The sequence below is a fragment of the Quercus robur genome, chromosome 3 (genome assembly GCF_932294415.1).
Source record: "Quercus robur chromosome 3, dhQueRobu3.1, whole genome shotgun sequence".
Classification (NCBI taxonomy): domain Eukaryota; kingdom Viridiplantae; phylum Streptophyta; class Magnoliopsida; order Fagales; family Fagaceae; genus Quercus; species Quercus robur.
This window is the reverse complement of record NC_065536.1, coordinates 59,250,915-59,277,901: the sequence shown is the minus strand read 5'-3', so window position 1 is coordinate 59,277,901 and position 26,987 is coordinate 59,250,915. Positions and strand designations below refer to the sequence as shown.

Here is a 26,987-nt window from a genome sequence, read left to right as displayed (position 1 = left end):
CAAAACATTCATATTAGTTTGTTTATTTCACAATTTATTTTATTTAAATAATATTTTCCTCACTTTTTTATTATTATTTATCAACTCTCCATTTTTAACCCATCTGAAACTCTCTCTCTACATTCACATCGCTGCCTCTATAATGAAACTTGCCTTTCCCTCTTCCCCTCTTGATTGAAATCGCCTCTCCCTCTCTCCCTCATAGTTGCAAGCAACGATTAATAATCAATGATCTACAAGCATCGATCCACGATCCACAAGCACCGTTCCAATTGACCCAAACACCAACCCACAACCACAAGTTCACAGAAATGCTCTCTCTGTCTCTGTTGGTGTGTCCGTGTGTGGGTTTATTTGATTTTGGTTGATTTTGTGGTGTGTTCGTGTTGTGGTGGTGGTGGTAGACGGTGCTGGGTTGCGATGGTGGGTTTGTTTGTGGTGGTGGGTCTATGTGTGGTTGGCAGTGCTGAGTTGCGGTGGTCGGTTTGTTTGCGGTGGTTGGTCGGTGTTGTTGGCGGTGTTGAGTTATCAGTTGCAGAGATTATGGGTTGAAGAGAGAGTCAGGGGAAGAGAGAGAATGTGAAGGGTGAGAAAAAAAATTAAAATAATATATAGAAAGCTACAGTAACCATGCATATATGCACGGTTACTGTAGCACTTTTGGATATATACACACTTTTTGCAAGCACTGATGCAGGTGTTTTTTTTGGTTAAAATGAGTAAAATTAACTCCTTTTTCTATTTTGCAATCTCTAATGCAATTGCTCTTAGGCCACAAAATATAGAAGACTCAAATATTAACCAATAAAAGTGTATCTTTATTTGTAAAAGTATTATCATTTGGTTTCTACAAATTATCCTATTTTACAATCTTAAAAGTTACTTTATCTATTATACTATATCATTTTACAACACACCCAATGTCCCAAACTCTATTTTTTTTTTGCCATCTTATTTAAATATTATTATTATTATTTTTTTTTTTACTCTTTCTCTCTCTCTTTCTCTTCCTCTTCCTCTCTTTCTCCCTCTTTCCTATTGCAACTAACAACCACAACTGATTAGCAACACCAAGAAAAACCTAACCACACCTACACTCATCAAACCCACCACCACCATCAATCACCACCTCCACCAATTACCACCCATGGCCAAAACATCACCAAAACCCATTAGCAAGCAAACCTAACACCACCCATACCCACAGCCAAAACCCAGCATCGATCTTGCAACCAAAACCACGCTGATCCAGCAACCACCAGACACCACCATGGCAACACCCATCAGAACCCACCCAAAATCAAACCCCTTCCAAAAATCCAACCCAAACCCATCGAAACCTAGCTACAACCACATTTACCCAGCCACCATGGCCACCTTTATCCAGAATTGAAACCCACACCACCACCACCGTTACCCAGCCACAGGCCCACAACCACGGGCCCACCTCGCCATTGCACCTCCACGACCAAAACCCACATGCCATCACAACCCATAACCCCGCAACCCACCACATCGCCGCCATCAATTCACCTAAAACCCACTCCCACACAAATCAAAACCCCACACCCACACACCATCGAACCACAACATAGACCACCCCACAATTGAGATCAACCCACACCCACGCTTACCCGTGATTTTAAAAATCGGACCGGACTAGTTGGTCTAATCGGTGAATCGGGAAACGGATGCCAGTTCGGTCCCAAAAAAGGCCAAAAATAAGGTAAAAACCGGTCAAACTTGAGAAAAATCGGGAACCGGAGGCAAATTTGGTTTTGCCCTCGGTTCGGTTTTTAAAACCATGCGCTTACCTCTGCCGCTACCACCACTACACAAATTTCGGGTTTGAGAGAAAGGAAGGGGGTTTCGGGTTTGAGGAGAGGAGAGAGCAGAATAAGAACAAGAACAAGAATGAGAGAGAAGGGAAGGAAGACAGAGAGAAATGAAAGAAAGAGAGAAAAAAGTAATATATATATATATATATATATATAGAGAGAGAGAGAGAGAGAGAGAGAGAGAGAATAAAATATAATAAAAAATTATAGAAGCTTACTACAGTACCATCTGATGAACTCTGGGATATCAGTGGACTGAAAATGCCGGGCCTTGGTAAACTTGCGATTGAATCCTGAGAAAACAAGTAAAAACTCAGAGGAGACCGGTGGTAGCCGGCCAAGAACCCTCCGATGGTGACGTTAGTCTCTGATTGAAGAAATGTAAACTTAGTTTCTCAAGAACAGAATGCCTTACTCTTTCATTGACGTGTGCTTATATAGTATACGGGAAGCGGTTACTTGTTTAGTAACCGCTCCTACAGTTGGGGAATCCAACAAGCTCGGAAATTAACTTCCGTAACTGATGTAGAAGTTCGTATTTCACAACGATTGGGCTTGGCTGGCGACGGTTCGTTCTTCCACCCGGCGGAGACGTAGTAATCCTCCCTCTTGTCTTTTACAGACGAGGAATGGTAGCGAGCTCGTCCGTCCTTGTCAGACGGACGAGTGCTAAGAAGCCCGTCCGTCCTTAAGGACGGACGGAGGTCAGTAAGCTCGTCTGTCCCGTCTACCTTGAGGACAGACGGATGAGTAACCAATGACTTACCTCGTCAATCCTTTGGACGACGCGCATGGACAGAAGATAACTTAGCAAATTTTCGTTACACATCAGTTGCCCCCTTGTTCATATGGGTCGTCTAAGGAGACGAACAGCCAGGTGTTGTACCTAGAAAGCCCATACGTCAAGATGCCATGTGTCACATTCTCATTGGTGATTAGTTTCGTCGATCCATTTCTCGAGATGAATGCCACGTGTCACTTCTCGATTGGTTGTGTCGTTTTCTATGCCCAGGTCAATTTCCTATAAATAGGGGAATTCCTCCGTTGCCCCCTACATTTCTAAAATTTTCGTTCTTTGACATTCCTCGTCTAGAGCCTCGTCTAGGATATTCCTCACGTCCGTAGCCTCCATTCGTCTTAGAGCCAGGTATTCCCTTTTCTCTCGTCTTTTAGGTTTTCTTTTTAAATCTTTTCTAAAACAAAATGTCGTCTAGCGACAGTCTAGAAAAGGTTATAGACGAGTATCAATCCATATCCAGTACTAGTTCTAGTGATTCTAGTAGTAGTGATGTAGGGAATTCTACGGACGAGGAATATGTTTCCGGCGTCCCTGGGTTTCCCTTAGAGGCTATTCAACAAGAAATTAGGAAAGCCTCAGGATCCCAGGCAGGTACCTCGTCCAGGGTTTCCTCGTCCGTCCCTCCGTCTGTCCCTTTGGACGAGGAGGAAGTAACTGTTTTTAGCTGTGCAATAGACATACCTTCTAAGACGGACGATCAAAGGTTAGATAATATGAGGACATGGTACCAGATCCCAGACGAGCTTAACCCTAGGTTACCTGTCCGTGGAGAATGGTGTTGTGATCCTCGTTTTGGGATAGGCGTCTATGAGGCCTATCTTCTGGGGGGTTTGAGGTTTCCTTTAAACGCTTTCATTAGGGAATTACTTGTTAGGTTAGGTTTGGGGGTATGTCAGTTTAATCCTAACGCATGGAGATTGGTCATCTCTATGCAAGTCCTATGGAGAGAGGTGTTTGGGGGGGACCGTCCTCTTACAGTGGACGAGTTCCTCTATTGTTATAAACCCTCTGAAATTCATCAATCCCTTGGCTTTTACCAGTTTACTGCCAGGGGTAAAGATTGTAGAATGATTAGGTCCCTACCTTCGTCTGATAGAAAGTGGAAGACGGAGTTTTTCTTCGTCTCCGGAAACTGGGCTGGAAACCCTTCAGACGTTGGACGGGACACTTTTGGTCGTTATACTGGGGACCTAGGGAACCTTCGTCCTCAGGGTAAGTTTAAGTTTTTTTTTTTTTTTTTTTTTTTTTTTTTTTTTTTTTTTTTTTTTTTAAGTTATTATTATTTTTTGTATCCTAACTTATTCCTTTACAGCTGTTGGGCGTCCTTCCCTTAGCAAGTTTCACCGTGATCGCGTCCACAGAGCTCGTCTATACGCAGATAGGAGTTTCCACTCCCTAGTGACTCTTAGACGGCTTGCTAAGTGGGGACTTGGTCCTGATCCTTCTGACGAAGCACTAGCGCACGAAATAACCGTAAGGAGAAGTAAGCTTCTAACTCAGGACGTCTTTAACCCTTTTTTTTTCATGTTCGCTCTAAAAACTCTTTTTTTTTTTTTAGGAATGGCGACAATGAAGGGTAACAAGGGAAAAGATGTAGCTGGTGAGGGAGATCGTCTTGAGGCTGGGGACGTCCGTCCTGAAGCTGTACCCCAAACTCGTCCGTCTGCTGGGGACAAAAGAAAGTCCTTACCGAAGAATTTGGACTTAGGGAGCCTTCCCAGCAGGCGGGACAAAAGAGTGAAGCATTCATCGTCTAAGGTGGCCAAGCCTATTTTGCCTCAGCCCAACCTCTCCGTCCAAACAATTGATGTGGACGTATCTCCACCTGTGGAGATGACCTCGTCCAAGACCCCTCCTAGGACGACTGCATCTGTCTCGTCTCAGCCCTTGCCAAGAATATCTTCGAACATAGTTGAAAACGAGGATTTGGCTTGGCAACGTTTCCAAGAAGCTGTGAAGGACGAGGACATACATGCTTGCTATGACATGTCTTTAAAAGATTTTGAACATTCTAGTGTTCATGATCTTTTTAAGGTAAATTTCCTTTCGTCTTGCCTTTATTATTTCATTATTTTCTGGGCGTCTTAACCAAGCATTTCTCTCTTGCAGGCCATGTCTAAGTTCATTGCAGCGTCTAGGCAAGCCACTGAGTTGGACAAGACGAGAATTTTGCTGGAGACGACCATAAAAAATGTGAGGGACGAGAGTAAGAAATGGGCTGGGATTGCTGCTGAGGCCAAGGAGAAGGAAGCGGAGCAGCTAAATTTGATCGCAGAGTTGAAGGCCGCTGTGGTGGAGAAAGATTCCCGTCTTGACCACCTTCAAGCGAAGAATGACGAGCTGAGTACTTCCCTCTCCAAGGCTAAGGACGATGCCATCGCGGAGTTCAAAGCGTCCAAGGAATTCACAGACTTGTTGGACCGCAACTATGCAGCGGGTTTTGAAGACTTTAGGATGGACGCTGTTGAAAACTTCCCTGAGGTGGACTTCAACTCTATCAAACTTAACCTGAATGCTGCTACCAGCTCTCTTCTCCAAACCAGCTCTGAGGACGTCAATATTGAAGACGATGCCTCTACCCAGCCACCCACTGCTCCTCCTGCTTAAGAACGTGTTTTTTTTTTTTTTTTTTTTTTTTTTTTTTTTTTCTGATCCTTTGTTTTTGGATCTTTTGATGTAATTCAAGTACACTAAACTCGTCCAAAGTTTTTAGGACGAGGTATTGAAACTTTTTTCTTTTACAAGGGTGTTTGGACGTTGTTTGTCCGCCCTTCAAACAGTTGGTAAATTTTATCTCTTTTATGTATGGACGAGATTTTTCATTTTTATGCATGCGTTCATACTTTACTCGTCCTTGTTCAGTGTGTTTAAACCATCTATTAAAATTTGAAGGGTTATTTCTCGTCCTTAGACTGAAATCTTTCATGTACCCTGATCGTCCAGACTTTGGGACCTTGCTCGTCCATAGGCCTTACTATCTCGGGCCTGGATGCGCATTATGCCTCGTCCTTTGTCTAATTGTTTTAAGGCTTGGACGCACATTTTGTCTTGTACAGATGAGTGCCAAGTTGGGTTCTCCCTCGTCCTTTGTCAAAGACGAGTGTACCTCATCTTTGTTCTGCCCTCATGGACGAATATTTTGGGCTTATTTCATGGACTACCTCGTCCTTTGATTAGGATGGGGTGCCTTGATCTTGCTTTTCCTTTAGGAAAGCCTTAGACGTTACATCTCCGCGTCCAGAGAATTTATTCGTCTCATTGACAATTAAAAAATATTTTGTTCTCAGCCACCCTGTAGGTTAGCTTCGAACGAGAATGCCATGGAAATCTGAAATGCACACAACATTTTGTACATTACATAAATATTGTTTACAGATAAGGCACATACATGCTGATGCCTTTTATTTAGTAAGCACTCCATAACTTCGTCCATAATCATGATAGATAACCACAACACAAATAACAAAGTGATAGTATCAAACACAGCATAAAACATAAGTAGAATGTAAATAGGGTAGCAAGCTTCAAGCTCGTCCACAGTGAACCTCATTTCGGCCCGCTTCTACTGGTAGTACCTCCTCAGGTGCTCCACGTTCCAAGGATGTTCTAGCTTTCTCCCGTCCAGGGCCTCCAGGTAATAGGATCCTTGTCTTTTGAAGTTGATGACTCTATAGGGTCCTTCCCAATTGGGGCCCAATTTCCCATGAGCTGAGTTCTTGGTTGCTAAAGAGACCTTCCTCAGGACAAGATCTCCTATGTTGAAACGTCTTGGTTTCACCCTTGCATCATATTGCCTAGCCATGAGGTTCTTGTACTTCGCTGCCCTGTGCTCTGCTTCTGTCCTTACTTCGTCTATAAGATCGAGGTTCAAGCGGAGTTGCTCCTCGTTATCCTTCTCCTCATATGACATCACCCTATGGTTAGCCATGTGCACTTCCGCAGGTATAACTGCTTCACTTCCATAGGCTAGTTTAAAAGGGGTCTCCCCTGTAGGGGTCCTCACTGTCGTCCTGTATGCCCATAGGACACCAGGTAACTCATCTGGCCATACTCCCTTTGCCCCCTCAAGACGAGTCTTGATGATCTTCAGCAAGGATCGGTTTGTAACCTCAGCCTGACCGTTTGCCTGTGGATGTGCGGGGGAGGAATAATGATTTTGGATTCCAAAGTGTAGACAGAAGTCCCTGAAAAGGGTGTTGTCAAACTGTCGCCCGTTATCGGAAACTAGTACCCTGGGCACTCCAAACCTGCACAATATATTCTTCCAGACGAAGTTCTTTACATTCTGCTGAGTAATGTGTGCCAATGGTTCTGCCTCCACCCACTTAGTGAAATAGTCAATCCCTACCACCAAGAATTTCATCTGCCTAGTTCCAAGTGGAAATGGACCCAGGATATCTAGACCCCATTGAGCAAAGGGCCACGGGGCCATCATTGGGGTGAGGTACTCGGATGGTTGTCTGGGGACATTACTGAATCGTTGGCACTTGTCGCAGGCCTTGACATAAGCTTTTGCATCCACTTGAACAGTTGGCCAATAGTACCCTGCACGGACGACTTTTTGGATAAGCGACCTGGCTCCTGAATGGTTTCCACAGGCTCCTTCATGAACTTCCCTCAGCACATAGTTCGCCTCTTCTGGGGCCAGACACCTAAGATAAGGTTGAGAAAAGCCCCTCCTATAGAGAACTTCGTCCATGAGGACATATCTTGCTGCTTTTATCCTTAGTTTTTTAGCTTCGTCCCTTGCTTCCGGAAGTCTCCCGTCCTTCAGATACGAGACGATTGGGGCCATCCAATTTTCTTCATTCCCTATTTGCTGTACTTCCGGGAGATCTACACTCGGGACATACTGAATTTCATCATACTCTTCGGTCGTTCCAGTTGCTGAGGCTTCCTTCGCTAAGGTGTCTGCTTCTGCATTCTCTTCCCTCGGGATTTGAATGAAGTTAGCTTTCCTGAATTTTTCCACAAGCTGTAATACCTTCTCCAAGTACTTTTTCATTCGTTCTTCTTTCGCCTCATATGTCCCATTTATTTGGCCCATTACCAGCGAAGAGTCTCTCAGGACGAGGACCGACTCCGCTTCTACAGACTTAGCCAATTCTAGCCCTTTAAGCAGAGCTTCATACTCCACCTCATTGTTAGTTGGTCGATATTGCAGACGGACTCTATGCTTCAACTTGTCTCCTTCAGGGGATTGCAAAACCACCCCTATTCCTCCTGCACGCTGTGTGGACGAGCCATCTACATGGACCACCCAATTTTTATCCTCCTGCACTTCATCGTTGCATCTTGGAGTGAACTCCGCTATAAAGTCTGCCAGGCTCTGAGCCTTAATAGCATGTCTTGGTTGGTATCGGATATCAAACTCGCTAAGTTCGACCGCCCATTGGATCAGACGTCCTGCAGCTTCTAACTTGTTCATAGCTTTCTTAAGTGGGTGATCCGTCATAACATTGATTACATGGGCTTGGAAGTAGTGTCTTAACTTCCTGGAAGCCGTGATGAGCGCGAAGGCCAGCTTTTCTATTGGCGGATATCGTCCTTCCGCCCCCCGCAGTGCCCTACTGGTGTAATACACTGGCTTTTGCACTTTTGCTTCCTCTCTTATCAGCGTTGAGCTCACAGCATGCGGGGTCACCGCCAGGTACAAAAACAGTTCCTCTCCTACCACGGACGGACTTAGCAGCGGGGGCATGACAAGATACGTCTTCAAATCTTGGAAGGCTCTTTGGCACTCGTCCGTCCATTCGAAGGCTTTCTTTAGAACCTTGAAAAATGGTAAACACTTGTCAGTAGCTTTAGAGACAAACTTGTTGAGGGCGGCAACTTGCCCGGTGAGAGATTGAACTTCTTTAATATTCTGCGGAGGCTTCATTTCTAGGATTGCCTTGATCTTTTCTGGATTGGCCTCGATCCCCCTGTGTGAGACCATGAATCCAAGAAATTTTCCCGAAGCCACTCCGAAAGCACATTTACTGGGGTTCAACTTCATACTGTATCGCCTGAGTGTGTTGAAGGTTTCTTGCAAGTCGTCTAAATGCTTACCCTCTTCCAGACTTTTCACTAACATGTCATCCACATACACTTCGACATTTCGCCCAATCTGAGGACGGAACATGTGATTGACCAGTCGCTGATACGTTGCTCCCGCGTTCTTCAATCCGAAGGGCATTACTTCATAACAGAACAAGCCCTGACTAGTAACAAATGAGGTCTTCTCCTGGTCAACCTTGTCCATCCGTATCTGGTTGTATCCTGAGAAAGCATCCATAAAACTAAGCAGTTTATGGCCCGCGGTGGAGTCCACCAGCTGATCGATTCGTGGTAATGGATAGCTATCTTTGGGGCAAGCTTTATTCAGATCAGTAAAATCCACACACATCCTCCACTTGCCGTTCGCCTTTTTGACCATTACTACGTTGGCCAACCAATCCGGATAATACACCTCTCGGATAAACTTTGCTGCCATCAATTTTTGAACCTCGTCTTTAATAGCATTTTCTCTCTCAGGAGCAAACACCCTTTTCTTTTGTCGTATTGGCTTCGAGGATGGACATACGTTCAGGCGATGGGTGATGACATTAGGATCTATTCCAGGCATATCCTCATGACTCCATGCGAACACATCTATATTCTTCCTCAAAAACTGGACAAGGTTTTCTTTAACTCCTCTTTCTAGATCTGCCCCCACCCTGGTACATCTCTCAGGGTTCCTTTCGTCTAAGGGAACATCTTCCAGCACTTCAATAGGTTCTACCACGACCCTTTTCTCTTCAATAGTCATTGTCTGCACTTGCTCGTCCGTGGCCAACATAGCCAAGTAACACTCTCTCGCTGCCAGTTGATCTCCTTGCACTTGTCCTACCCCATAGTCTGTTGGGAACTTGACTGATAGGTGGTAGGTGGACGTAACTGCTCTCCAACTATTCAAAGTTGGCCTCCCAATTATGGCATTATAAGAGGACGAACAGTCTACTACCAAGAAACTTACGTCCTTGGTGACTTGTTGCGGATATGCCCCTACTACCACTGGTAATGTAACAGTACCCACGGGCTGCACCCTCATCCCACCAAAACCTACTAACGGAGAATTCACCGGACGAAGACGGTCTCGTCCTAACTTCATCTGCTGAAAAGCTAGAAGATACAGGATATCTGCCGAACTTCCATTATCAACGAGTACCCTTCTGGTTGTGTAGTCAGCGATGAGCAAGGTTATGACAATAGCATCGTCATGAGGATGGTGGATTCTTTCAGCTTCTTCTTCGGTGAATGTGATTGCCTGTTCGTCCATATCCCTAGGTGGTCGTCCACTGAGTTGGACGCTCTGCACCACCTTCAGGTATGTTTTCCTGGACCTGGACGACTGAACTGTTGAGCTCCCTCCGACGATAACCCTGATTTCTTCGAGAGGTGGCCGTGACGACTCTTCAGCTTTTCCCTTGAGTTTGTCGTCCTTATGGTCTCGTCCTAGGAAACTTCTTAGCTTCCCCTGCCTTATAAGATTCTTAATCTGCTGCTTTAGATCAAAACATTCGTCCGTATCATGCCCATGGTCTCTATGGAAGCGACAATACTTGTTTCTATTGCGCTTATTCGGATCTCCCTTCATTTTTTCTGGCCACTTCAAGGAAGGATCATCCTTGATTTGCATTAGGACTTGATCAAGTGGCATGTTCAATGGCGTATACTGCTGACTTCGTGCTGAGGGGCCTGCCTTCCTGTCACGATCCTTTTTGTCTTCCGTTCGTCCTTTCTTGAGACGAGGACCCTGCTCTGAGTGACGAGTGGGGTTAGCATCCATTTTCTCAATTCTCTTCCTCTTCTTGGCTATGATAGCATCCTCCGCATTCATAAAATTCTGGGCTGAGTGGACGAGTTCGGCCATGGTCTGAGGCTCTTGCTCATATAGCTTGTGGATGAACAGATCAGAGTGAACCCCATTGTGGAAAGCCGCCAGGAGCAGCTTGTCATCCATCTCGTCCACTGCTAAAGCTTCCCTATTGAACCGCGTAATGAACGACCGCAAACTTTCATTCTCCCCTTGTTCTATGGTCAGCAAACTGGACGAGGAACGCTTGTGCCTCTGTCCTCCGATGAAGTTGTTAACAAACAACTTACTTAATTCTTCGAAGGACGTTACCGTGCTGGGAGGTATTTTGCTGAACCACACTCGTGCGGGTCCTTTAAGGGTAGTAGGGAAAGCTCTGCACATTATTTCATCCGGAACCCCTTGAAGATGCATAGTAGTTTTGAAGGTGGCAATGTGGTCAAATGGATCTCGCGTCCCATCGTACGAATCTAAGGAAGGCATCTTGAACTTCGGTGGCAAAGGGTGAGCATTGATGGGAGGCACAAATGGGGAGTCAGTCCTGTGAACCAAGTCCTCTACGGGGTTGGTCCTCTTCATATTTTCCTTCATTTCATCCATAGTTCTTCTCATTTGGTCCATCTCCCTCTCCAAGTGAGGCACCCTTCTTGAAGGGGTACCCCTTGACTGGCTCTCAAACTCGGCATTCCTCTCATCTTGGCTCTGGACCTGTCTTCCAACGTTCTCATCCCGATGCTGCCTCCTCATGTTAAGTTCTCTGACCAACTCCTGGTTCTGGCGGGTCAATTCTGCCATAGTAGCAGCCATAGATTGCACGTGTTGGACAGAAGGCGGTTGTACGGTAGGCACCGATTGACGGTCGCCTCTACTTTCTTGAAGGCCTGGGCTGGTAGCCCTTGACCTTGTCCGGACCATTTCAGCCCTTATGTCCAAGAAAGAAATCGCAGAATCCAACAATGGAAATCAAACGTTATTCTTTCCCACAGACGGCGCCAACTGATGAACTCTGGGATATCAGTGGACTGAAAATGCCGGGCCTTGGTAAACTTGCGATTGAATCCTGAGAAAACAAGTAAAAACTCAGAGGAGACCGGTGGTAGCCGGCCAAGAACCCTCCGATGGTGAAGTTAGTCTCTGACTGAAGAAATGTAAACTTAGTTTCTCAAGAACAGAATGCCTTACTCTTTCATTGACGTGTGCTTATATAGTATACGGGAAGCGGTTACTTGTTTAGTAACCGCTCCTACAGTTGGGGAATCCAACAAGCTCGGAAATTAACTTCCGTAACTGATGTAGAAGTTCGTATTTCACAACGATTGGGCTTGGCTGGCGACGGTTCGTTCTTCCACCCGGCGGAGACGTAGTAATCCTCCCTCTTGTCTTTTACAGACGAGGAATGGTAGCGAGCTCGTCCGTCCTTGTCAGACGGACGAGTGCTAAGAAGCCCGTCCGTCCTTAAGGACGGACGGAGGTCAGTAAGCTCGTCTGTCCCGTCTACCTTGAGGACAGACGGATGAGTAACCAATGACTTACCTCGTCAATCCTTTGGACGACGCGCATGGACAGAAGATAACTTAGCAAATTTTCGTTACACATCACCATCATATATTGAGGATGGTATTGTAGCACAATTGTAGAATTTTTTTACAATTGGAAGACCGGGTAATGAGCTTTTTTTGTGCTTTGATGCTAAAATATAACATATAGCATGCTGGGTACTGATGCTCTAAGAGTATTAATTAAGCTCCCATTAGTTAATGAGAAATGCTATGTACACAGCACTTTCACAACAAATCATAAGTTGCAAGTTGTTACAAATTTAATTAGTAGTTGTGCATCTAAACAAGCAAGTAGAATAGATTTTATATAAAAAATTATTATTTAATTGATATTTAAATATATAAAAGGCCTCTATCTAGTTCTCACTTTGGGCCCTAACATACATGGAGCTGACCCTGTACAATAGAAGGGGGAATTTGAATTTTGAACATCTTAAAAAAAAGAAAAAAAAAAGAAAAAGAAAAGAAAAAAGAGCAGTTGAGCTACAACCTATGCACTCTTGGCATGAATCCTTTAATTTTAGTATTAGTATTATTTAAATTTTTTTTATTTTTTGTCAACAGTTCTTGAAATTAATCATAGAACCTTAATGTGGTTTTTGGTTTGTTTAACTGGTAAAGTCTATTGTCGTTGAACAAGAGCAGAGGATTGAATCATGCCTATACCAAAAATCAACTGATGTCGTAGTCTAATAATAAAAAACAATTATCATAGAGTTGACAATATAAATTAAAATTCAATCATACCTATTAAAAAACATAGAACTTCAATGTTTAACGATCAAGAAAATGATAACTATGGTCAAACAAAGAAAAATAAATGTTTTGAGTGAGACTAACATTCCGTTATTATGACTCAAATTCATCCAAGTGAGTGTTTACATATATCTCATTTGAGATTCCTTGCAAATTTGTCTAGACTCAGGGTCGTAGCTATCTTTGGACTGGGGGGATTTTTTTTTTTTTTTTAAATATATTATTATATATATGTGTACTAATTTTAGTAATTTTGTTCTATAAAATTACATTTTTTTTCTCTAAAACAATATAATTTATTCTTTTAAGAGTAATGTTATACTCACAACTTTTTTACAAACTATTTTGGTAGCAAATTTTTATTGGTTCGCACATGGGCCTACCATTCACATTATTTATTTTACTTACTAGTAATGACATATAACATCAATAATTTATAAAAATAGTTTGTAGCGCTAGTATTTTCCTCATTTTAGTGACTATAAAAAAATTTATAGATCTAAAATCTAAAACAAAATATACAAGCCCAAAAAAAATAGCTCAACAACAAAAATTACAAATAGTAAAACTAGAAATATAAAAAATTAAGCTCGATTAACCAATTTTATTTAAAATAAACAACCTTGCCCTTTAAAAAATTCTAAACAAAAATAATTTTGTTCTTACCAACACAAAAAAAAAAAAAAAAAAAAAAAAAAAAAAAAAAAAAAAAAAAAAACTCAGCAGCTAAGTAGTAGTAGAGTCAAAGGTTGAAACTGCTGCACATAGCCAACAGTAAAGCCACCTCCCTTAACTCAAATTTCTGGCTCAGTCCCTATCTAGACCCCTTCAGTTCAGATTTCCCATAAAATATGGAGTTAATAGGTCTTATCTAGGTAGAGTAGTCATAGTTAGTCATTTCCTTCGTTTTGCACCATAAAAAAGAAAAAAGAAGTAGAAGAAGAAACTTTTTGGTTTTAGATCATTAGACTCGGAGCATTCATTCTAATCAACAAACTAGCATTACAACAACAACACACACACACACAAAATGCTATACTCCATTAAAACCCATTAGCTTAACAAATTGCTTCAAAAAAAAAAATGAATCTATGAACAGTACCTCAATATACTTTCTGAGATATTGTTCATCAACACATCAAATAAAAATATTTTTTTTATGCTCTCCAGTCCTTTGGCAACAAGAACCTTGTTGTTAAGTTATGGTTTTTCACATAACATTTATGTTGGCTTATTCCATGACAAAAAGTGTTGTAATTGCATTAATTTATTTCATTGTATTTTGTGGGATTTTATTGTATTGAGTTTAGTATTAAATCGGTGAAGATTGCTCAAGAAGTTGATCTTGCTGCTCGGCTCATGAGTGGTGCAACCTGTGAAAGTCTCATGAGAATCACATGTTAGAAGTTGAAGAGTCAAGTGTCAGCCTGTATTTCACGAGTCACTTCGCGACTTGGGCCAAGTCGCAAGTGACCCGTGAAACTCTCTGCCTAGAAGATTTTAAGTGTGACTTTTATACCCATCACCGATATTATATATACCCTTATTACCCAAAAAAGTGAAATGAGGCTATTTAGAGAAAAACCATAGAGAGGTTTCTACAATACACCCACCTTTTAAAGAAAGAGCTATTCATCTTTTAGTGAGAAATCATTGTAGTCTCTTATTCTTTCCTCTCTTATTGTTATACCTTGACAGGAGATTTGTATCCAAATACAACTCACACCTATTCAGAGTGTAGAGAGTGTTTTGGAGTTTGGGAAGCATTTGAGATTTGCCAAAAGAAGTCGGTGAGGCTTGGCGGATGCAATCAGGTGGTATTGTGGGAACCGGATAACTAGTGAATACAAGACTCCGAGAAGTCCATTGGTAGCTGGAGCTTGGAGGGCTCAAGTACTTTGGATAGATTAGACTTGGAGGGTTTTTTTGATATCCTTGTACTCTAACTTATTCACTAGTGGATCGATTTCGACTTGGATGGTTGGTGTTATCTTGTGTTTGCATCTTTCTTCCCTTACTCTTTAAGTTTTGTATTTATTGTTAGTTGCTTGTGGTTATGGCTTAGAGAGTAGTTCTAGTTATTGCGCATCTTTACTCTTATTCTACACTTAGATAAGTTAGAGTAAAAACAATTAAGTCGTGTTTTAAAAATTGGGAGTCTAAACAAGTTATAGTGTTTTACACTACTCAAGTTTTCACTTGTCATGAGATCAATGAGGTTTGTCACAAATCAAAGAGAAGTTGATTACATGGTCGTTCGGCAATGAGTAGTTGCCTTGTCATGAGATTGATGAGTTTCGTCACAGATTTGATGAAGTTCTTAGAGTTGGGACACAGATTGATGGAGCTCAAAGTTAGGATGCAAATTAGAGCAGAGCTAAAACACAAATGTTTGATTTGGGTTGGTGGTTAGGTGTGATGGAAGAAAAAGAGCCACGCTAGGACCCAAGGGGTTGGTGGCTAAAACTCAAATGTTTAATAAAAAGTAGCATGCTTACATTTTTAGGGTTTGGCTTTCCTACGATACTTTTGTGCATTGGAAGCATTACAAGATTGACATGAGTCCTACAATAACCGTGAGTTAGTCTTGTGCCCTGTATAATTAGTACTCTATAACCAATGTTCGCTTCTCTCATGTAATAGTAAGTTCTTCTCATTAAATTTATATAAATTTATGGTGAGATTTATTATTTATGTACAAAGATGGATTTTTGTTTTGAAATATTGAATAATTTTCCTTGGTTGACGCCATAACAATTGGCTTTTCACAAAAGTTGGGACTTGTTGGAACCATTCTATGGGCCACTCTATTTCCATTTCTAGACACGTGCATGCATTACCTCCCAGTTTCCGAAGAATTATGGATGTGTTTGATCCCATCCCACACTCTAAGGATTTGGTTATGTCATATGTGGGCTCAAACAAGTGTCACTGCCTCCCCTTCCAAAGTTCCAATTGAATATCTTGCACCTTGTTCTAATGCTAGAGCTTCAGAGTTCAAACCTTTTATTATTTGAAAATGAAGTTGTTGTGGGTTTTAATTAGTAAATTTTATTGTTATTGAATAAGATCTTGCCTATACCAAAAAATTAGTTGATGATTAATGCCATATAATCAAATTTATGGTTTCTATTAAAAAAAGAAGGAAAATCTGACTTTCCTCATTCGATTTCCCTTCCTTAATTTCTTCTTTAATGTTTATTTTTTATAATTTGATAATTGGAGAAGGAGAGTTTGAATCCTATATTTTTGTTAGAAATATTAGAGGTACCAACCAATTGAAGTACAAATACAAAACTCATAGTACAACCTAATATTTTATATGATGGTATCATATAAAATAATGAAGACTCCCTCATATATGTACTATTATTACTTCGGACACAACAGGTATCCATGATATCCTCAGTCCTCTACTTTCCTACCCATTTGTTGTGGCTTCACATTATTTACTTCTTCTTTTCTTCCTTATAAATTGGCAGATCATGAGATGAGTTCTCCAGTAAATTTGACAATTTATATTATATTATATTATATTATATATATATATATATATATATTTTTTTTTTTTTTCACAAACTTCATTTCACAATCATTTAATAGTGGACTGTTAATTTTAACTGCAGTGGCGAGTGACATAAAGTATAGAAATCAAACTTTGGAAAATAAAAAAGAGAACAGGATATAGTAATTCAAATTTGATTAAAAGCATTGTATCTTAATTGATACATTTTTATACATAAAATGTTTGAAGATTTAGAGGGAAAAAAAATGCACAGCAAAATTAGTAGCATATTATAACTATCTAAAACAAATCAACACCAAAATGGTGAAACTCTAAACCTCCATTCTTGATGTGGATAACCACTATTGTGCTGTAATGTCATCTACAACTTTGTTATTCCATGAGGACAATTTTAAGTTCTAAAAACGTAGTCCACCTCTGAATTTCATCATACTCTATATTGAAGTCATATACCTGAATTTTTTAACCTAAATTTAGTTGACGTTTAGGAGAAATCGAAGTATTATTCGACAATAATTTTAGTAATACCTTTTCATGGTTTGATACTCATCTAAAGACACTTTTTAACGATAGTGATATATTCTTAAACCTTAAAACATAATTGACGTAAAAAAAACTTACAATTAAGGGATGCACGATTGATTGATGTAGCTGACTGAGTAGAACGTCTTTATTGCATTAATATGCTTAAATGCTTAATATTAATGCATTATATAGAACACCCTAATAACTTTTGTTTATGTTTCCAAATCTTCTAAAAAGTAACATTTGTATACAAAATAGCTACACTACATAGTATTCGAATGTATTAATTAAGAAAATGGTTGACTTTATTAATCATGAAAAGCAAAGCTAAACAAAACATAAACAAGGAGAGGTCTAAAATCTAAATAAAACAACAACCAATTTCACTTTAGTCAAACAAAATCTCAATTTGGGGTATATCAAGACCCCACAATTTTAATTTATATTTGCGCCGTTCACCTTTTCATGATTATCAAAAGACCATTTTGATAATAAATGTGGGGTCGTAATTTACAATTCGGGTTTATAAATATTATTTTCCATTACTTGGTTGTTGGGCATGGTTGATAACTTGATATATATGTGTGTAATGTGTTCATCAATAACATTCATATGAATCACATTATGGCCGACCAATTGAACTTAACTGTATAGATCAGATCCGATCATGAATTGAAGGTTCAATGAGAATCCTAGACCCCCCACAAAGCTAAAATAAAACATCAAAATCATCTTTCTTTTTTCAATGACTTTAAAAGGTTTTTTAAAAAGGAGCAACGACCGTTTGATGATCCCCCTTTCTTTTTCTTGCAAGATATGGCATCTCCTTTTACAAAATTGAGTGTGATTTGGAGCATCTTTTTCTTGCTGTTTATTGTACTAGCAAGATGAACAGGAGCTTTGAGTCTCTCTTTACCAGACAGGTAATCAGAACATTTTCCAAATTTTCAAACACTACCCACTTCAAGACTTGAGGATATTTTGAAGGTACAACTAAGGATATGCTATAATATTATGGGGAATAATAATATTGGTTAAGATTATGAACAAAATGATGGCTTTAAAGTTTAATGGCCTTGAAAGATGATACTGGTTTATTATATTCTATTTGATTAATGTCTAAGTACACGACTATTACACAATATTTTTTATAATTTGAAAAAGTAATAAGTTGTGATTAGAATAATATTTATATACCAATTAGAACAACTAATGTTAATAATTGTGAAATTTCTTGTAAGGTTTTATTAACGAATACCTTTAGGACATCCATTAATAAACCATTTAAAGCAATTGTTTAATAAAAAAATGTAAAAGTTTTCAAAAATTGATAATTAATGTATACCATTTTTTATTTTTTTATGCTTAAACTTATAATTATGTTTAGAGTCATGATTATATTTGACCCTATATTCTAACATGTGGTGGAGTTGCATTGGTTGAAAACTCGAAATGATAATTTAGGCATAGCAGCACAACACATTGACCTATTTAACTGATGCATGTACCCACAAATGAAGCTCATTATGGCATGCATCTTATGCATGCATTTGCTGAGGTCGCTATACTTAACACATGAATGTTAGGTTAGGTTTGATTATTGAAAAAGTGGTAAAACTCAGCGTAAAAATCTTGCGACAGAAACTCTAGACCTAACTCTGATCATGGTCATCATTTTCTACCATCCTCTCAACAATAAAAGGAAAGCACCCGAAAGATTGGGTTCTGTGCATACCCAGTCACCTTCCATTTTTAAGGTTGCCATGAAAAAGACTTGTATTGAAATTGAGAGCGTATCCTCTAACCAAACAGACTACTACTTGTGAGTCTTGGAAAAATTACTTTAATTTTAATGTCCTTTAAGGTTTACATGAATTAATTACACTCTTAAAAGGCTCAATTCTCAAATAATATTACTGGTTTATACACCAAAAAACACAACCAAGAAGAAATACTTTCCCCCCTAATAAGAATTGTGTTATTGGACACTTTATATTTATCCAATATTTAATAAAGAATTAAGAAAAATTACACCAATTTCAACAAAATTTATAGAATGATTATCTCTTACTTGAGTTTTGTGATAAGCATTACAGAATTGATGCAATATCCATATCCATTTTTCCCTTGATTTATTATATTTTTTGTGGATCTCACCTTTTGTTAAGTGACATTTCTAATTTGTCCTTGATTTATCATTAAAATCACTACTTTACCCCTTAAGTTACTTCATTTATCAACAATAAAAGATGCTTAATCAAATAACTCAATGGTTAAATAGAAAATCCCATGAAACTTTTGCTCAAGTGGAATTTTTGGGGAGGAGCTCCTCAGCAACTTCCATCCTATATACTTTGTGAAGCTCGAAGCATAGCTGACTTGAACATACTCTCATGGTACAACCATAGAAGTTTGAAGTAGAGTCATTGGGATTGACCGAGCTAAGATCAACATTTCCTCGGGTTGAATTCTCAATGTAAAGTTAATTGTTCAATCCACGTTTATTGTTGTCACCTATTGACAACCACTCAACATTAAATACTAAATGATTGATCTGAACAGTGAGAAAGGTAGGATTAGACCTATAGCCATACTTTCATCTTGGCAGTGTTGGGGAGATTGGATTGGAACCAACTCTCAATCCCCTAAATTTGAGGGTAAGAGCTTAAAACCCACCTATAAATACCCCATCGGGCCCATCCACACCAGACTTGAAAGAGAACACTTTCTAAGAAGACAGTCAATAGTTGAGCTTCAGACATGAGAAGTACCAATAGCCTTTTAGTAAATAGGGTGTGAAATATGAGTGATTTGACTATATTATAATGAGATTGTTGTTTTCAAGTTATATACGTAGTTCTCTTGTCGATGAACAAAAATGGGTAGATTTTTTTTTTTTTGGTTTTCTTATCACATGCCAAATTTATTGTGTTGAGTAAATTTTTACCCACTATAATGCTTAAGTAAAATTTAAAGATACTATCATTTATACAAAGTTTGAAAAAAATTTCCTTCTCTATATGTGAAGGGGGGATAATTTTTCTTGAAAAATATAAGACTTATTTGGTACTATTGTTTAAACAATATTTTTTAGTGTTTAAACACTATAACACGTATTTTTATTGTGCTTTTTAACTCACGCGTATTTCTACAATACTTAATAAATAACGTTACTAAAAATTTCTTATTAAATGGGCCCATATTCTTTATCATAATGTTTTTCAGTTTAGAGGAGTTTGATATATCTAATCTTTTTTTTTTTTTTTTTTTTAGGCAAGTTTGACATTAGACCTAATTTTTATTTTTTTGATGATTCAATAATATAACAGAGGTAGGCGATTTATATCTAGATATCTCAAATAGAAATACCAAAAGGTGCAAGTTGGAGCACATTATAGTTTTCTATATTTTTTTCTTTTGGGTCATTCACCTTTAGACCTTTTCATTTTTTTGGGCCTCAATTCTATTCCCTAAAACGTCTAAATGGGCTGGGCTATATTTTTGAGCTAGATGAATATAGATTGAATTTGGGCCTTAAGTTGTCCATCTGGGCTCTGTTCCATTTAAGCCAATTAACAGAACAAGGAAGCCCATAAAAAAAAAAAAAAAAAAAAAAAAAAAAAAACAGAACAAGGAAGCGACAAAGCTGTGAAGGTAGTGACCCAAGAAGAGGAACCAACAACAGCAACAATGGAGTGCGCCGGAAAAGGCAGGGGAACTCGTTGTTTGGGCCCACCCAGAAAACGCTGTCACCGTTGCGGAGCCGTTGCTTATTGCTCAGCCTCTCACCAGGTATAAGTTTATTTATTTATTTATTTTTTAACTTTAGATTTTACATGTGCCATTGTAATCATAACCTTGGTCCGAATTTGATTGTTCTAAAGAACACCCAATTTGGATATGGTGTTGTACTGTGGCATCCTAGTTCTTACTTTTGTTTGTGTTAAGTGTTTTTGACCATTTGGGGAACCAAGTCATGTGTAAGGACTTTAATGAATTCAACATAGTATTAATGTGTGCAACAACAATTGGGTTTGTCTTAGTTTGAACAGAATTGGTGTGTGCTTGCCAGCTTGGAAAAAAGAAAACTTGGCTTCTAATTGTCATTTGAATTAGTTCATGCCCACAAAAGAAGTTAGTTCAAATTACATGCGGTGTAACTCTTTGTTAATGTTGCAGAGTTCATTGGCCACAAATGATTATTATTGCAATTTGCGGTTAATTAGCTTACGCCCGTAACAGAATTATATTGATGTGTATTTGTAAGGCTTGTGAAAAATGTAGTTCTTGATGACTATAGACTAGTGTCTCAACTAGGCCTTTCAAAACAAGTCTTGTCGAATTTAGGTAATTTTTTGTGGAATTTTGGTAATGCTCATGATTTAATTCTCTTGGCTTATTTTCCTACAAGGTTTGGAGTGTGAGACTGAGACAGCTGGTTGAGACACTTATGCTGTTTATTGAGTGCTTATTACATATATCAATTTGTTAACTATGGGATTAAAATTTTCTATGATTCATCCACACAAAAGATACAATCAATGATGTTGAGAGCCTAAAAGGAAATCAACTATATTAAATGTTGCCTACATTTCTCACTGCCGAGTCTAGATTTTATCGGGGTGAAAGGTTACTTCAGTATTAGTTCATCCATGAATGTAATTTAATTGCAGCATTAACATCTTTGGAGATAGAGATTATTCATAGTACAAGATTATGCATATGTATTCAATGACTGCCCTGAAGTGCCCAGAAGCTGCTGTCAGTACTTCTCGTTGTTTTTTTTTTTTTTTTTACGGGACATGTTATTGTTTCTTTCCACTACTGTTCAATGATCATTACTTGGGCTAATATCCAGCATTTTACCTTACAAATCTATCATATGGCTGTCATGTTTTTTGTGTGTGTGTGTGTGCGTGTTAAAGCCCCTTTTTTTCCTTTGGCTGAAAGCTATCATTCAACTTTTGCCTTTAGATTTTGCACTGGAGTGAACACAAAGAAGAGTGCAAAAGATTAGCACAACAAATGAAAAGTGTTGATGTCTTGAATGACTTTCCTTTCACGTTTTGTCAAGAAGCTACACTTATGGTAATTGCCTTATACTGTCTACATGCTATTTTTTTGACATTATAGATATAATTCTGGTCAAATCTGTTAGGTCCATGAAAAGAAAGAGACTAGGTGTTCATTCTTGAGCAAAAGGGGCGTCCATCAAGTGGGAATGTGGCTGTATGAATGTTGTTGTGGCTCATCAGTTACTTCCTCTGACTGTTTTAGGTAATTATCTTTTTAAATCTTTTCTATCTATATGGTGCATAAAGGATTTTCTCTGTTATGATGTCATATATGTTTTCTTAATTTTGGTCAGCTATATTTTTTCCTTCTTATTGGCAGGTCAAATGATGGTTGGCACCTTCCAAGAATCTTATGCCCATGTAATGGTATTATCTTTTGCTTGTGGCTCATTGTTTTGGAGTAGAAGTTGATGTTTTTGAATTCACAATATAAACATGCAGAGCCTGTAGCTCCAATACCAAAGCAGTTAAGTAGTTGGAAGGACTACTATGAGTGGAGGTGCATTCCACTTCATTCACCTGTGGCTTTGCTTCTTCACTGGGTATGTATGTTGTGTTTAAGTCGTTAGTTGAGAGTTGGAATTTATGAACTACTTCTTATTACTTTTAAAATATTAATCTACAATATTTCTTATGTGGCCAAGATTGAGGCATGAAGGAAGAATCAACACCTTAGCATTTTAGCTACAATCTCCTTTTCTGGAATGCATATTTTGTGAGGCTGCTTATGGTTACTATGATTCTTTTTGGAATATGATTTTTAAAATCTATGTGGTTGGATTCTTAAAAAAAAAAAAAAAAAACTGTGTGGTTGTATTGGTAGCAGCTTCCCATTTATATTTCAATCCACAATTATGTGAATGGTGTTTTGGCTTCTGCTTTTACTAAGAAGTTGATAATTTGAAAGGTATTTGGAAAGTCAAAGCTCCTAGGCATGTTTCCTTCTTTGTTTGGATTGTAGCTTGGAATAGGGTTCTTATGGGTGATAATTTGAGACTTAGGGTGTGTTTGGATACTGCTTATTTTGCTGAAACTGAAAAATTATTGCTGAAAATACTATAGATAAAGGTAAAAGTTAGTTGAAATAGTACAGTGGGGCCGATGAATAGTTCCAAAAAGTGCAGTGAGGCCCATGAATAGTAGCAAAAATAAGCTGAATTGTGAAATAATTTTAATTTTTAAATTTAACCCAAACGCACACTTAGGGGCTTTGAATTTGTTGACCAGTGTATTATGTGCCGTTGTTGTGGGGAGATAATAGATCACTTACTGCTTCATTGTGAGATGGCTTGTCGATTGTGGAATTTTGTTTTCAAATCTTTTGGGATTTCGTGGGTCTTACCTAGTATGGTCTAGATTCTCTCTTTGGTTGGTGGAATTGGTTGGGAAACATTCCTCAAAAATCTGGAACTTAGTACCATTGTGTTTATTGTGGTGTATTTGGAGGGAGCGTAATTTGCGAACCTTTGAGGACTTAGATAGTTCTGGAGATCAGCTACTTTGTTCTTTTAGTGGATCTTTGTTTGACTAGTCTCAAGCTTGGAGACTCACTTCTAGTGATTCTCTCCCTTATTTCCTAAACTCTCTTCTCCTTTGTAATTAATTTTCTGTTTTGTTTTCTTTCTCGCTGTATTTTTTGTTTGCTCTATGCTTTTCATGCATAAAGTATCTTCTTGAATATACATCTTTCTTACTTATCAAAAAAAAAACTAAGAAGTTGAATTCAAATCCAACACTTCTTTATTTATGAATCCAGATGCAGCTTACTGTTAATTCTTGGATATTGTGATTTTAATCAGAAGAATAATGATTTTTTTCCCCATTAATTTCAGCCATTTATGATATATCAAGCCACTCAAGTTGCTGGTCTTGGAAGTTCAACTTCTGAAATCAGGGACAAACTGTGCATACACTATCTTGGTATGTTGTTGCAGTTCAATTATTTACTCTGCAAGCAGTAAATTTAATGTTTGATGTCTCTATTGAACTGTTTTTCTAGTATTATGGTTCTATGCTAATGGATGTGTCTTTGGCCAATTTCTTTCCCTTAATATCTTTCTTTTTCTGTAAATTATTTAGAGAAATCCACAGAAAGTAAATATGTTTTCTGAAGTTCATGCTTCACATTTGTTCCTTAAGTCACATAGCAGGCCTTGACATTGTGAATAGTTATGGACCTAGCCAGTGGGTCTTCTTGGAACTTGATTTGGAGGATGAGTTTTAGAATGAGTAGCATCAATGGATATTTTATGACTGTCCTAGTTTATAAGGTAATTTTTATAATATTTTAGTCTATCCTCTAGCCTGTATTATAGGAGTTGAACTTTGTGCCCGACCTCCCTACAACTGCTACAAGTCTCACGGTAACAAGTGAGACTGATAGCTGTTGGCCTTGTTAACTATGTTTGTTAAAGCTAATGCTGACTACATGGTTTGTCAGGGTATGCAATGTAGAAGCATGGTTTTTTGATAATCATGCTGCTTTTATTGTTTACCCTGGAGCCCATTCATCTAGGCAATTGGCTATTATCTTTTACTTGTAAAATAAAAAGATTGTTTTGAATATAGTGTAGTATGAAGTGAATGTATATTGCTGTATTATCTACTGGCACTTGAGTCGGGGTGAAAATGCTTGTACGCAAGTATTATAAAATGATGTTCATCCTATATTAAGCTTAATTTCTACAAAGTGCTGGTGGTGCGTCTAGGTAATATCAGAAATAGTTTTATGTGCCTTTTTAGTAATGATAAGTTTGTTGATCATCCATATAATATCACCAATGTATTACTGAAGCTTTTGTTATTGACAGGGCCTGAGAAAGAGCTTTTGCAACTTGCTGTGTTTGCAGAGTTGCATGCACTTTTCCCTGGTGTGCATGTGCATATAGAGCTCATTGGGCCTGCAATTCCACAACATAGGTCAGTTAGTGCACTTCATAATGGATGTATTATAAGGATTTATTTAGTTGAGTAGTTTTTATTAGAACTTAATTCGCCAATGAGCTCTAGGTGGAGAGTGAGGTTGTGGGGTTCAAGATTCATTGGGTGCATGTGTAACTTAAAATAAAAGAGCAAAAAAAGGACTTTATTCCATGAAGATATATTTAGTTAGCAGCAAAAGTGTTTCTTTCTGTTGTAACCATCATGATACTTAAGACATTACTTAGAAATATTATGATACTGAAAACATTATTGCTGACATTTTTTATTTTTTTATTTTCCTGCATTGGGATAAGTAGGGATGGTGAGAGGATTGATCTTGGAAATTATGCTCATTGCCTTGAGACAGATTGCATTTGTAAATCTGCAAGTGAGAATTTGAGCTGGGATGTACAGACTGGAAGAACTTCAAAAGTGACGTTGCAGCTTCGAAGAGGGTTATATCATGACTGCTATCATGAAATAGCAAAGGTTTCTTTCTTTATTGCTGTTGTTATAGACAGACACACACACACACACACACACACACACGCACACACAAACTTATTTTAAAATATATATTTTACACTTAAGTTGTCTTTCCAAAACCTGTCACCTAGGTATGTTAGTTGCTTAATACTCCTTTTGGCAGTAATTCCTGACTTCTGGTACATGAACAGGATTTCTCTCCTCATTTGGTGATTGCTCCAAATGCCGGCATTGCTGCTTATTCAAGTTGGTTGCCAACAATTGTATGTGTTTTGATACTCTTAACATCTCACTCTCATAGTTTACGTTTGTGTTTACTTGTCACAGAAAAAGAAGCTTTTACCATTAAAAGCAAACAAAGAGCAGAAAGTGCCTGTAATTTTTATTTTTTATTTTTTAATGTTAGTTCTTTTGTTTTCTTGGATGAGCGTTTCAGGAGCTAATAAAGGAGACAAATGTCGCGGCAGTTTTTTCTGATTACTGTGAAGAAGCTTGTCATCTTGGAGCTTGTTGCATAAGCACTTTAACTGGCCATCCTCTCACATTTCCTGTGTGTTACATTGCTTTATTGTTTCTTTGTGTTATTTTTCTCCAAGCTACTGTTCTGTTCAAAAGCTTTGAATTGTTATGCTTAATTTAATCAGATCCCAAAATTTGCCACTGCCTTGTAGATACAATTAAATCCATTTAGGCAGCCAATGGTGGTTGAAGACAGTGCTCTATTTCTTCCTTGCTACAGTAATTGCTTCCTCTTTGGGATGTGACATGGTCTTCAAGGTCAACTTGAGTATTGTTTATTGACTTCTTAAGATGGATTTCTGAACTTGTCATAGAACTTGAGTACTATTGTTCAATTGGGTTATCAACGCATATAAGGCATGTTTACTGATGAAGCAGTCTTGAGGTTTCCAAGGTGATTATGAAGGTTTGTTGCAAGACATCACCATGTGCGTGCCTTATTCTGGCGAACAAGATCAAGTGGCTTGATGGAATGTTTAGTGTATTCAACTTAGGATTTACCTAAAAAAGAAAGAGAAAGATCCTAGGGAGATCTAGAAGTTTCTTGGCTCTCAAGATGATGCCAGTGGTTCTTTAGTTCTTCTTTACATTATTCACAGAGACAGAAGCTATATGCTATTGCATTACAAGTTTGTTGGTTCAGTGAAGCATTTGCCAACCAAGGTCGCTGCAAGTTTTTGACAGATCAAACCCGTTCAAACTTCTTTTCCGCTTCTCCTTTCTCTCTTTTATGCTATACCAAGAGTTTTTCTAACCCATCACGATGCTCTCGATGACCTTTTGACAAGAACATTAGAATTTCATATTTATCTGCCTTGTGGAATGTATTTATTTACTTGTGTTAATGAACTTGCAAATGTTAGATATACTAACTGAGACCTACATTTCAGAGTTTATTATTCCTAAAGATGGATAGTGAATATCTTCTCATTGTTGATATGTCTAGCTGGATCAAGTAACAAAGTTACTGAAAGTTAATGGGGCCTTGCATGCAACATCCCTCTTACATGAAAGTAAATCTCACATGATATTGCATGCAACATTCCTCTTACATGAAAGTAAATTTCATGCGATATCCCTCTCACATGAGATTGGACCTCATAACTGAAAGGGATGTTGCATGCAGGAAATAATATATCCATTGG

General features: G+C 38.6%; 1 protein-coding gene across 2 annotated transcripts; it reads left to right on the top strand.

Annotated features, from left to right (window-relative positions):
- Positions 1-20,449: 20,449 nt before the first annotated feature.
- On the top strand, positions 20,450-26,781 carry LOC126718616 (uncharacterized). Of its 2 annotated transcripts, XM_050420918.1 has the most exons (11): positions 20,450-20,632; positions 21,815-21,928; positions 21,999-22,117; positions 22,235-22,281; positions 22,357-22,457; positions 23,748-23,835; positions 24,726-24,834; positions 25,155-25,326; positions 25,515-25,586; positions 25,760-25,873; positions 25,995-26,781. In XM_050420918.1, exons 1-11 carry the CDS (start codon positions 20,531-20,533, stop codon positions 26,085-26,087), a joined length of 1,131 nt encoding a protein of 376 aa, XP_050276875.1. In that variant the 5' UTR covers positions 20,450-20,530; the 3' UTR covers positions 26,088-26,781. The 2 variants fall into 2 exon arrangements, with proteins under 2 accessions (XP_050276875.1, XP_050276874.1); XM_050420917.1 differs by lacking the exon at positions 21,815-21,928 and having other exon boundaries at positions 20,459-20,632.
- Positions 26,782-26,987: the final 206 nt, after the last annotated feature.